We start from the raw sequence: 11,051 nt of genomic DNA on the forward strand, positions 1-11,051 counted from the left end.
GAACAAAACGACAGCAACTTGTCTGTTCCCCTTCCCCCAACTCCCCAGCACTGTTCCCATCCCCCCAATTCCCCAATAAAAATCTTTAAAAAAAAAGAAAAGAAGTCAGTCTCATCCCAGGCCTGGGACTTCTTCCTTCCACTCACCTCCCTGACAAAGATACTGTTTAGCTGGTCCTGGCTCCAACTCTGGCTTTGACTGCACTTGATCCTCCTTCCTTCACGCCACCCAAGTGCCCACCAGTGCCAGGCCCTGGCTACGATGGTGACTGAGGCCCACTGGATGCTGCCTTTACAAAGCAGAAAACTATAACAATACAGTGCGATGAATCTTCTCCAGGGGAAGCTTTGTGTCTTTTTTTCCAGTTCCACTCCCTTCTGAGGTCCCCCATGGACAGTGTTCAGAATGGTTTCCCTGGCCCTGTTTTTCTTCTGCTGCCCTGCCTCTCTGGGGAATCAGAGCCCAGCCCCCAGTCCTCCCAGAGCTGCTGAAGTGATGACCCTATCCCAGCCAGGCCAGTGTGTTCAGGGGACTGCCTCCCCTGTCGTGACAAACACTGCCCAGATCACAGCCATGGCAGGCACCTTGGCCCTTACCTTCTACCTAGGCCTTGCCCCGCAGGGATGGTCCTGAAACAAAGGACTGAGAAACAGCCTTTCCCCCAAAGCCTGCTCTGATGCAGGTCTGCAGGGCCAGGGTTTTCTGCTTGGCTGGGCTGTAGCTGCTGCCAGGTCGGGGCTGAGTCAGCTAGGTCCCTACTCCATCTCATCCCACCCCTCCCCAGGGACCAAGAACTGCTCAGGAATACTTAAAATGTCAAAAATCCAGCTCCAACTCATTTATCCTTCCCCCAGGCCCAGGAAGAGAGGCATCTCATTCCAGAACATGTGAGGTGGAAAGGATCTCAGAACATTATTTAATCCAGTGTTTCCTTTGTCGAACCACGATCAGACAAGTTGGGGCATTGCTGATCTAGCCCTTCATAGAGGGGCTTGCTCAAGGTCACCGGAGAGTTGGATGCAGTGGCTGGAGTAGAGCCCAGGCCTGAGACCAGCCCAGAGCCAATTCCCTCCCCTCCCTCCTGCCTCATGCAGTGAGTCAGTGGAGGGCCCTCTCCTTGCTTGTCTCCCAGTGACAGAGGGGACAGTGAGATGGGAATCTGGAAACAGGCCCTGGCTGCAGAGGCTACAATCGACCCTAGTTTGCCCTAGGCCACTCCCATTTTATTTGCATGATTTCCAGCCAGAAAACTGGCTAGCAGGGCTGGTGAGAGAGAATGAAGGTAGAAATGGCAGTAGGGGGCCAAGCCCTGTGATGAATTCTGGGTTGAAGAGTTAAATACCACCTCTCATAAAAGCCAGTGCCTTAATATTGAATCTGGTTCTGCCGTTCAACTTCGGGTCCTGGCTTTCTTTACAACCTAGAAACGACCTCCTTATTCTCTGGGAAGCTGGAGCCCCTGGACCATATGGGGAGTCGGGCCCATCTCCAGGTTGCTGTTGCCTTACAGATGCATGAGGGGTGGTCTCAGCACACGGCCCTGCTGAAATCCTAGCCATGAGAGGTGCTGAAGGGCTGAGTGATAACAAAAACGGATTCTGCTTGGGCTGTTGTAGCCAGAAAGACCAGTCAGTATACACGTAGGTGCCTTCAGGAAGCGAATCTCTGACCCTCAGTAACGAGCAGCCAAGGCTCTGCTCTGAGCCTCTGCTTGGCTTGATGCAAGTCTGCCAGCTCTTCACCTTCCGGCAGCTCAGAAGACAACAGGCAGTCAGATGAGGTCTGGGCTGGCCATGCCCAGTACCAACCCCATGGCAGCTCAAAGGCTCTGCCAGCCCAGTAGCTGACTGTCTGACCTATGGTGGGCAGACTGGGAACAGGAATATAGAGGGCCCCACAGCCCAAAACTCTGGGGGCCAGAAGGTTCATTTCAGTGTGTTTATACTGCTTTATTTATTATGATTGGCACTGCTAAGCCCAGGGGGTTGATTCCACCTAGAGTCAATACCAACCTCCCTCCACTCCCCAACCCTTCCTCCCCTCAAAGTATTCATCGTTAAGGAATGACTGGGGGCTGCACACCACAAACTGCGCACTGTGAGCTGTGTAGTTTGGGTTGGAAGCAGAGACGCCAGCCCTCACGCTTTCCTGAGGCATCACTTCCAGCAGAACCTCTCCTCTCCCCTGGAGGGTTCAGTGTGATTGATGGCATAAAGTGTAAACAGACCCCTGTTCCAAATGGCTCCCCCACTGCCTGCCCTGGAGTCAGACGGTCTGGGTTACAGTGATAGATCCTCGAGTCTTAGGCTGACACAGCTCTGGATGAGGTGGGGACCACCTTATCCAAGGTGAACGCTGCCTTTGAGGGGAGCTGCTGGTGCTGCTGTGGGTGGGGTCCAAGGTGTATACTTCCAGTTGGTTAGTGCTCATTTCGCTCCTCTTGCCCTCTGTCCTCTGATCCAGGCAGATCAGGGGCTCTGGGGAAGCTACAGGAATTCAGGGTGAGGATTAGTTTTCTCCAGCATCCTGTGAGAGAGACCAGAGAGAGGGTTCAGGTTCGGGTGGGGGGGACCGTGAACTCCTGAAGAAGTGACACAGGCTTTATTGGATGGGCTGGTACAGGTATCACCCTCCCCAAGCTAAAGATGGAAGACAATGTCCGGACAAGAGGGCTCTGGAAAGGCTATGGGGGAAGAAGTCAGTGGGGCAGGCTAGCCTGGGGCCCAGCCACAACTAGCTGAGGAAGCTCTCTGCGCTTCCCTTTAGCACATCTCTGTCACCATAGTTCCACCTGTAAAATGCGAATAGAGTGGGGCAACGGGAAGAGAACACAGCCTTGCCAAGAAGCAATGTTAGCCTGACCCTTCCCTTACTGCCCGTCTGCCCTGCTCTTGGGAAACGGCTCGCAGAGGGTTAGGCAGCCAGCTACAAGGGAAGAATCAGGCTGGGACTGAGATACCCACAGGGAAAGGGTTCCAGGAACAAGGCAGCCATTTCTGGTTGGGAGAAGGAGGGAGAGGAAACCTTTGGGATAAAGGGCCTATGAGCATGGGTCAGAGTCCTGTGTTACCCAATCAGAATGGCCGGGATGAAGAGGAGGCCAGCTCCCAAGAGGAAAGGGAACCCCTTCATGAAGTTCAGGGTGGCTGGGTAGAGCGAGTTGAAGATGCCAGAAGCCGTCATCATGGCTAAGCCATTCACACAGGCCACAGCAGAAAAGAGAGCACCTGTGAAGAAATAAATATCACACTGTGGAGTCTGAAAGTCGTAGGTTCAAATCCCAGGATCACTACCTTGCAGCTGTGTAACCTCGGGCAAGTCGTTTAATCTGAGTCTCAGCTTCCTCACCTATAAATCCTACATCATGTGCTAAGGACTCAATGGGGTCATGGATGGAAAGCACCTGGCACACGGGGGGCTATGAAATAAATGGCTGTTTTCAAACCCACATATTAAAAGTACATGTGCTGGGCCAGCTGAGTGGGGCAGTTGTTAGAGCGTGTGCTCTGAGCAGCAGGGTAGCTGGTTTGATTCCCACATGGGCCAGTGAGCTGCGCCCGAGCTGAGCTGCCGCTGAGCTGCCAATAGGCAGCCAGATGGCTCAGCTGGTGAGACCGTGTGTTCTTAACAACAAGGCTGCCAGTTCAACTCCTGGCTCAACTCCCGCATGGAATGATGGGCTGCAGCCCTCCCCACCCCACCCCACCCCCGCCCGCAACTAGATTGAAAGCTGCAACTAGACTTGGAGCTGAGCTTGTGCCTCCACAACTAAGATTGAAAGACAACANTAATATTTATTGTCAATTACTATATGGCAGGTCCTGAATTGAGTTTTTAACAGATATTACCTCATTAATCTCTACATCCATTCAATGCAGTGGGCATTCGCTTTTTAAAATCAACTTTAAAAAAACTTCTTAAAGAATATAAAAGAGGTATAATTTAACTTTAAAAGTGTCCAGTTTGAAGAGCTTGGGAAAATGCTTACCCCTGTGTAACTACCATCGTAACCAAAGATAAAGAACATTTCCATCAAGGGTGTTTATTTTAAAGATGCTGAAACTAAGATTTAAAGCATTTAAATACATTTCCCAGAGTCATAAAAGCCATTAAATAACAGAGCTGGAGTTTGAGCCTGTCTTTCTGCTTGATCAACAGACAGATGTTGTCTGTGAGTATTACATCTGAATGTTCTGAGAAGATAGACTCTTTTCACTCATCCATTCACTCAGCAAGCACATACTAAGCTCCTATCAAGGACAAGGGCTTGGGATTTGGCCCCATGCTTTTGTTTCAACCAAATCAGGTTCAGCTTGTATCGTTTTTACATTGCAGCTCCCAAGAAACCCCCAAGATTTCATTTTTTAAAAACAGGAGGGCCCTATGGCAAACATAGCTTAACAAATCCCTTCTACAGGAAGTAGGGAGCAATAAATGATTTTAAGTGGGGACAATGACATGCTCAGACTTGAATTTTAGAAAGATCCTTCTGGTAGCTGCGCAAACAGGTTAGACTGGGCAAGTGTGGATTTGGGGAGATCACTGAGGAAGCTGGAGTTGGGGGCCTGGACATAGGGAGGACCCTGGGGCTGGAGTCCAGATGTCTAGTAGGAAGACTGTACAGAGCATGGTGTCTGGCGCTGAGCACTGAATATCAGCTCCATGAGGGCAGGGTTTTATTATGTTCACTGCTGTATCCCAAGCACTAAGAATAGTGCCTGGCACCTAGTAAGTGCTTAGTTAATACAGTTGAATGAATAAATGAGGCAGGAGTTGAGGCTGACACCCAGGTTTCTGGCTTTGGTGGGAAACTAGGAAGAAGGGGGCCAGGGGAGAATTTGGGATGTGTTGGGTTTGGAGTGCCTGTGGGCACCTGGCTGTGCGGGTCTGGAGCTCCAGAGAGTGGGCAGGGCTGGAGGTGCATTTCACTGTCCTGAAAACACAATGCTTGCCTTCTGAGAAGGACTCACCAAGAGTTAGCATCCTTCTTTCCTGTAGGCCCCACCTTCTCTACCTCAGTGACCCTTTTTGCAGCAAGCCACCCTGCCTGGGCTGGGCTGAGAAGGCTGGGTGGGCAGGGGATGATGTACCTCGTGGTGATTGATGAGGAGGGGCCAGCATCACTAAGCTGTCTCTTGTCCCCCTCAGAAATGCTACACTCCCCAATGCCTGGCACTGGCAGCAAGCCAAGTGGGGACATTTCAAAGGTCTTCATCAGCTACCGAAGGAGCTCAGGCTCCCAGCTGGCCAGGTGAGGAGGAGTGGGCAGGCCGGCAGCCTGGGGCCTTGAGGTGAGGCCAAGGCAGTGACACACGACCTCTTCACAGCCTCCTGAAGGTGTACCTGCAGTTGCGTGACTTTAGTGTCTTCATTGATGTGGAGAAGCTGGAAGCGGGCAAGTTTGAGGACAAGCTCATCCAAAGTATCAAGGATGCCGAAAACTTTGTGCTGGTGCTGTCGGCTGGGGCACTGGACAAGTGCATGCAGGACCACGACTGCAAGGATTGGGTGCACAAGGTAGGTGCTGGGCTCTGGTCCCACTTTGGCCTGTGGCACAAGGGACAAGGTTTTTCTCCTATTCCTTCTTATCTGCACACCCCAGCAACCTCCATGGCCCAGCAGGAAGTTAGGAGTCACAGCTCTGACTGTAATAGGATTTTTTATTTTTTTAGAAGATTTTATTGAGGAACTGGGGAAGGGAAACAGCGCTGGGGAATCGGGGAAAGGGGAACAGACAAGTTGCTGTTGTTTTGTTCTTCAGTCTGGTTGTGGAGGATGTTGCTTCACTGGCCCAAGCTGACACCATCATTGCGTTCTTCCCGGGAGAGGCAGATCAGTCGCCGGCCTCTGGACGGACGCTCACGGCGGCTGCTGGACGCTCACGCTGGCTGCCNCTTCTAGCAAAAGCCTGAGAACAATGTTTATCCCCTTTGGAATCATCTCCTGCTTGAAATCAGTTAATTCCCAGTTCCAGTACTTATTAGCAGTGTGGTCACTGAACAAGTCACTTATCCTTCTGGGTTTCCATGTCCCTTCTGTTAAATAAGGATAATACTGATTTCATAGATTGGTAGAAACATTAAATTCACATGTAAAGCCCCTATCATAGGGTCTGGCCCCTGGAGGAGGCCAGTTAGTAAGGGCTGTTCTTTTCTCCTGTTCTTCCCGGTACCTCTGGCCACAGTGAAGGTGCTAGAAAAAAAGCTTCCTGAATGAATGAGTGAAAGCACCTGGGTTCTGAGGACAACAGGACCTGTAGTGGGCTACAAATGGCACCTCTGTCATCTCTGTCATCACCAGATCCTCCTTCCAGAGCACATGGGGAAAAGCGGATGAGCCAGATGTTTCCAGATTGGGGTCTCAAGATCCAGAGGCCTGAGAAGCTATTCTTTATAGATATTTCAGCAGAACTCAAATTTTACAGAATTAGCAACAACCCAACAGAAGTTGAGATTAAACTGTAAGACTGTCAAAGCTGGAAGGGCCTGTAGATGTCATCAAGAGCAAACCACTGTGACAGATGAGGAAACAGGCCCAGGGAGGGAAAGGGACCCGCCTAAGATCACAGAGCCAGTGGGTAACAGAGCCAAGACTAAAACCCAGATCCCAGGACCTGCTGCTCTTAAAGAGACCTGGGTTTGCATCCTAGCTCTGTCACTTACTGAGTGACCTTGGGTGAGTCAGTTTAGCCCTCTGGGCCTCTGCTTTCTCAACTGTCACCCAGGGATGATGAGCCCTACATCACAAGATGGTTCACTCCCTCTGAGCGTGCATGCTCTGACCCCTGTGAAGCAGGGAACTGTGGCACCATTGCACCCATTTTACAGATGGTAAATCTGGGGTCTGGACAGGGCACATCCTCTCCTTGGATTAGCCAAAAGAACAAAATCATGCTCTGCAGACTGCAAATTCCAACTCTGTTGTCTGAAAACCCAAGGCACTATGGTCCTCTGCCATCCTGGGCAATTTGTTCAGGCAACACTGGGCATGAGGAACCCGACGCTGGTGGACCCTGACACTCACCCTGCTCTGACTTCCTCACCAGCCTGGAGAGCTTGGCCCGGACAATGGGTGTGATGACTAATGACAGGAAGAGGAGCCCGTACCCTGTGGAGAAAGAAACAATCATCAGGAAAATGCAGTCAGGGAGAGGGGTGCCCAAGAGGGATGTAGCAGAGCTCCTACACATACCCTCAGTGGGACGCAGGTTAGACACAGGAAGAACTTCTTTGATGGTGCAAGAGACAATGACTAAGGAGGAATGGAGACTACCCTTCTCTTGCTTTGGCCTACTTGCTACCTCTTTTGTGAGTGAATGCTGATTCCCCACCAATGGCGTTCTTGTCAGAAGACCTCTTGTGCTTCCAGTAGGCATCACCCACATAGTAGGGAGATGGCAAGGCACAGAAAAAAAGAAGAAGAAAAAAAAGCATGGGCTTCAGATGTCGCCCAGAGTTCAAAACCTGATGCCACCGCTTACTAACCGTGTGGCCTTGAGCCTGGCTCCTATCTGTAAGAGGATAATGAGGCCTTGACCACAGGATGGTTCTGGGATGTGGTAGGCTAAATAATGCCTCCCCACCCCCACCGCCGTGATATCTGGTCCTAATCCTTGGAACCTGTAAATGTTGCCTTATTTGGAAAATGGGTCTTATAGATGTGATCAAATTAAGGATTCTGAGATAGAGAGATTATCCTGGGTTATCAGGTTGGGCTCTAAATGCAATCACATTATTCCTTATAAGAGGGAAGCAAAGGGAGATTTGACACAGAACAGAGGAGAAGGCACACAAAAGAGGAGGCAATGTGACCACAGAGGAAGAGATCAGAGTGATGCAGCCAGAAGCCAAGGAACGCCGGCAGCCTCCAGAAGCCAGAGAGACAAGGGACAGATTCCCAACTAGGACCTCTGAAGGACGCGTGGCCTTGCTGCTCCTTCATTGTGGCCCAGTGATAACAGGTTCTTGACTTCTTGCCTCCAGAACTGTGCAAGAATAAATTTCTGTTGTTCTCAGCTACCAAATGTGTGGCAGTTGGTTACAGCAGCCCTAGGAAATTAATACATCAGGTAACACCCATGAAGAGCATAGCATAGTAAGCATATGCTTGCATTTAGTTACTCACAGGCTTACACCGTTTCCTTCATAGCCACTTCTCTCCCTTGTGTGACTACTGCCTCCTCAGCAAAACTGCAAACACCTAGGAGATAGTGGATCCTCCAAAGTGGGTATATGATGAGGCACCCCAGAGCCCCTTCAGGTGTCAGGCCCCCAAATCCCACTCTGCTGAGGCTCCCCAGAGCAATGACAGTGTCTTCATCGTCTCTGTACCCCTGAGGGCTTTCAGCCCAGCACCGAGCCCAGGAGAGATGCTGTGGATGGGAGAGAAAAGCACCTGGTCTCTTTCAGACTCACTGTCCAGGCAAGTAGCCAACTTAATAATATCTGTGATTACTGAATGGCTGACTTTGTATGCAACACAGTTTAGGGCTTTTTCAAAATAAATCTGTCCCTTTAAAAAAGTTAACTTCCTCATTCCCAGCTGCCCCTTTCCCACAAAAAAACCCAAAAACAACTAACCCAAGCAGAAATTTAATATCTGTGGTGTCAGAAGACTGGCTTCTTTAAAAACCCAAAGAAGCTGACCAAGGTTATTTGAGGTAGGTCCTGTGACTCTTATCAGAGAAGTGAGTATTAATGCATTAATAGCATGGACTTTGTCTAAGAACACCATAAATATAGGCTGTGGGAGGCCAAGGAGTGAAGCAATTAGTGTTATGAGCCATACTTTCGTCTGTTGTTCTATCTTACTAACAATATTTACAATTGATAATGTAGATTAATTACTTTGGCTATTGAAGGTCTATATTTCTATGAGGTTTTTTAATGAGGTTTCTTAATTGCCTGTCTTCCAACGGAGGTTGGGAGCACAACGATGTGTCCAAAGACAGAGGCATGAACCACACTTAGGGGCAGCAAAGTGGCTGGCCCCAAGTTTCACCCAGTGCCTCTGGGACAAACTGTCCCTGAGCCCACACACATTACCTGTGAACATGAGGGGTGTGATGGTAGCGAACGCAAAGACCACCATCCCCAAGATGTTAAAGGCCAAGCCAATCTCGGCCACCCAGGCGTCAGCCAGGCAGGATTGCAGGAGCCGCAGGCCCAGCAGGCTGCTGAGGTACTGGAGGTGCCCAGCTGCAGAACCGTAGCCAATCAACTTGGAGTCCCAGCACAGGGGTTTGCTCAGCTCATAGATGGTCAGGATATCCTGGGCCCCAAAGTGCACAGTGATCACCACAAAGATGACCAGTGAGTACAGGGCTAAATGCTTCCTGGACTTCTCCGGGGCTGGAGCCATGTAGAGCTGGACAATGGATCGGTGGTGACGGAGCGTGAAGAGTCGGGCAGGTGTTGGCTCCTTCATCGTCTCCCCAAAGAAGAAAGCAGCGTAGAGAGTCATGGCTATCAGCAAGGCTAAGGCCAGCCAGAAGGGGTTGGCATAACCCTGGGCCTGGAGCCAGTGGCCCCCAAGGAGGCTCGCCAGCATCCCTGCCACCCCGATGCATGCTTCCAGCAGGGCCATTCGGATGGTTCGGCTGTTGTTGGAGCTGACATCTGCCACGGAGGCAAAGCTAGCAGCCAGGAGGCCACTGAAGTCGCCAAAGAGGGCACAAAGGATGCGGCCCAGAACGAAGTAGCCAACGTGTAGCTGCAACTGCACCACAAAGATGGACACCAGAGCCTGGAGCAACAGACCCAGAGAGGCCAGCACCAGCAGCGGGCGGCGGCCCACACAGTCACTCCAAGCACCCAGCAGGGTAGATGAGAAGAGGCCCACCAGGAAGCCGCCCAAGTTCATGTAGAGGGTCCAGTGGGAAGTAAGGGTCTCCACTTCCTGTGGGGGCATATTCTTACCAGAGTGCTTTTCCTCACTTTGGGTTGCCCCCCCCCCCCAAAACCAATACCATCCTGGGAGATACAAAATGAGCACTTTCTTTGGAGCCCTAAATCTCAGAAAATTTTAGTACAACTCTCAAAAACTGACACTGGAAGGAGAGTTATGGGAAATGGACCTAGGTCCCTTTCCTTTACTTTTACCTCCTTATGTCAACTCTCAAGGCTTGAGGAACTTGACGCATCGCCTATATTGCACTTCCCGGTCAGGCCCACCACCCAATCTCCATATCCCCGGCGGCCCCGCCCCCTCAGCTGCCCCCACGCTCTAGCCCCGGGCCCGCTCCCAGCCACGTCCCTCTCTTCTCCCCGCCGCCGCTACCTGCATGGTGGGGTTCACGCTGTGGTTGCGGCAGCTACCGCGGTCGCGGGTGCCATTGTAGCCGAGGTCAGCACTGAAGCGGTACCATAGATACTGCGTGGTGAGCGGGCCCTGCAGGACCAAGGCGAAGTTGGCAAGGAAGACGAGCGGCTCCACGGGGCCACGGCACAGCACCTTAGCCGCGGGATGGACATGGGGTTCGCCCAGGGGGCTCGGGCGCCCCTCCATGCGCGTGCACGTCAGGGGTGCTGCGAGGCGAACCGCGGGGCTTTCTGCGCTTGCGTCCGAAGTATATTTTTAAAAGTCTGACTGGGCGGGGCCAGAGCCTCTGTCTACTCACTTTCGCCCCGCCCGGTCTGAGCTAGCGAGGGACTCCGCATCCTAGCTTCCTGGGTGACTTCACCTGCAAACTGTGCAAGCATATCGCCCTGCAGCCCTCCTTCCCAGGCCCAGAAACATTCATAAAATAATAAGAATATCAGTACTTAATATTTACTGGTCGTTCATTGTGTGCTGGGCACTGTACTAAACTCTGAGCGCATTTATCTCCCAACAACCCTATAGGCTAGCCACTATTGATGATCCCAATCTAAGATGAGGGGACAAGGACTTTGGGCCCTCAAGGCCCAGCTGGAAGAACACATGACTTCTGATGCCTATGCTGATATTCTGGGCTGTAACTCAGTGGTAACAGTGCAGCCTAGAGTTTTATTTATTGCCTCGGTTCCATTACAAAGGCTCTGCTGCTATTTTGGACGTACCACTCACCTCCC

The 11,051-nt window shown here is 51.3% G+C and overlaps 1 protein-coding gene across 3 annotated transcripts; it reads right to left on the reverse strand.

Moving 5' to 3' along the window:
- Positions 1–1,924: 1,924 nt before the first annotated feature.
- On the reverse strand, positions 1,925–10,593 carry SLC46A1 (solute carrier family 46 member 1). 3 transcript variants are annotated; one of them, XM_019647074.1, is made up of 5 exons: positions 10,279–10,583; positions 9,045–9,897; positions 7,024–7,107; positions 3,071–3,227; positions 1,925–2,526 (listed from the first exon to the last, which is right to left on the reverse strand). In XM_019647074.1, exons 1-5 carry the CDS (start codon positions 10,504–10,506, stop codon positions 2,487–2,489), a joined length of 1,362 nt encoding a protein of 453 aa, XP_019502619.1. In that variant the 5' UTR covers positions 10,507–10,583; the 3' UTR covers positions 1,925–2,486. The 3 variants fall into 3 exon arrangements, 1 of the variants encoding a protein (XP_019502619.1); XR_002124554.1 differs by lacking the exons at positions 1,925–2,526; positions 3,071–3,227 and adding exons at positions 7,908–8,048; positions 8,125–8,371 and having other exon boundaries at positions 7,021–7,107; positions 10,279–10,593; XR_002124555.1 differs by lacking the exons at positions 1,925–2,526; positions 3,071–3,227 and adding an exon at positions 8,125–8,371 and having other exon boundaries at positions 7,021–7,107; positions 10,279–10,593.
- Between the last annotated feature and the right edge of the window lie 458 nt (positions 10,594–11,051).

Source organism: Hipposideros armiger, unplaced genomic scaffold (genome assembly GCF_001890085.2).
Source record: "Hipposideros armiger isolate ML-2016 unplaced genomic scaffold, ASM189008v1 scaffold_108, whole genome shotgun sequence".
In the NCBI taxonomy this organism is placed as follows: domain Eukaryota; kingdom Metazoa; phylum Chordata; class Mammalia; order Chiroptera; family Hipposideridae; genus Hipposideros; species Hipposideros armiger.

Bases quoted from the DNA above. Each gene is read 5' to 3' on its own strand.
- SLC46A1 (XM_019647074.1), bottom strand. From the start codon at position 10,506: ATGGAGGGGCGCCCGAGCCCCCTGGGCGAACCCCATGTCCATCCCGCG. The intron at 7,108-9,044 runs GTAATGTGTGTG...CTTTCTCCACAG, and splicing joins CACACCCCTCATGTTCACAG to GGTACGGGCTCCTCTTCCTG. The intron at 2,527-3,070 runs GTAACACAGGAC...TCTCTCTCACAG, and splicing joins ATCCCGGCCATTCTGATTGG to GATGCTGGAGAAAACTAATC.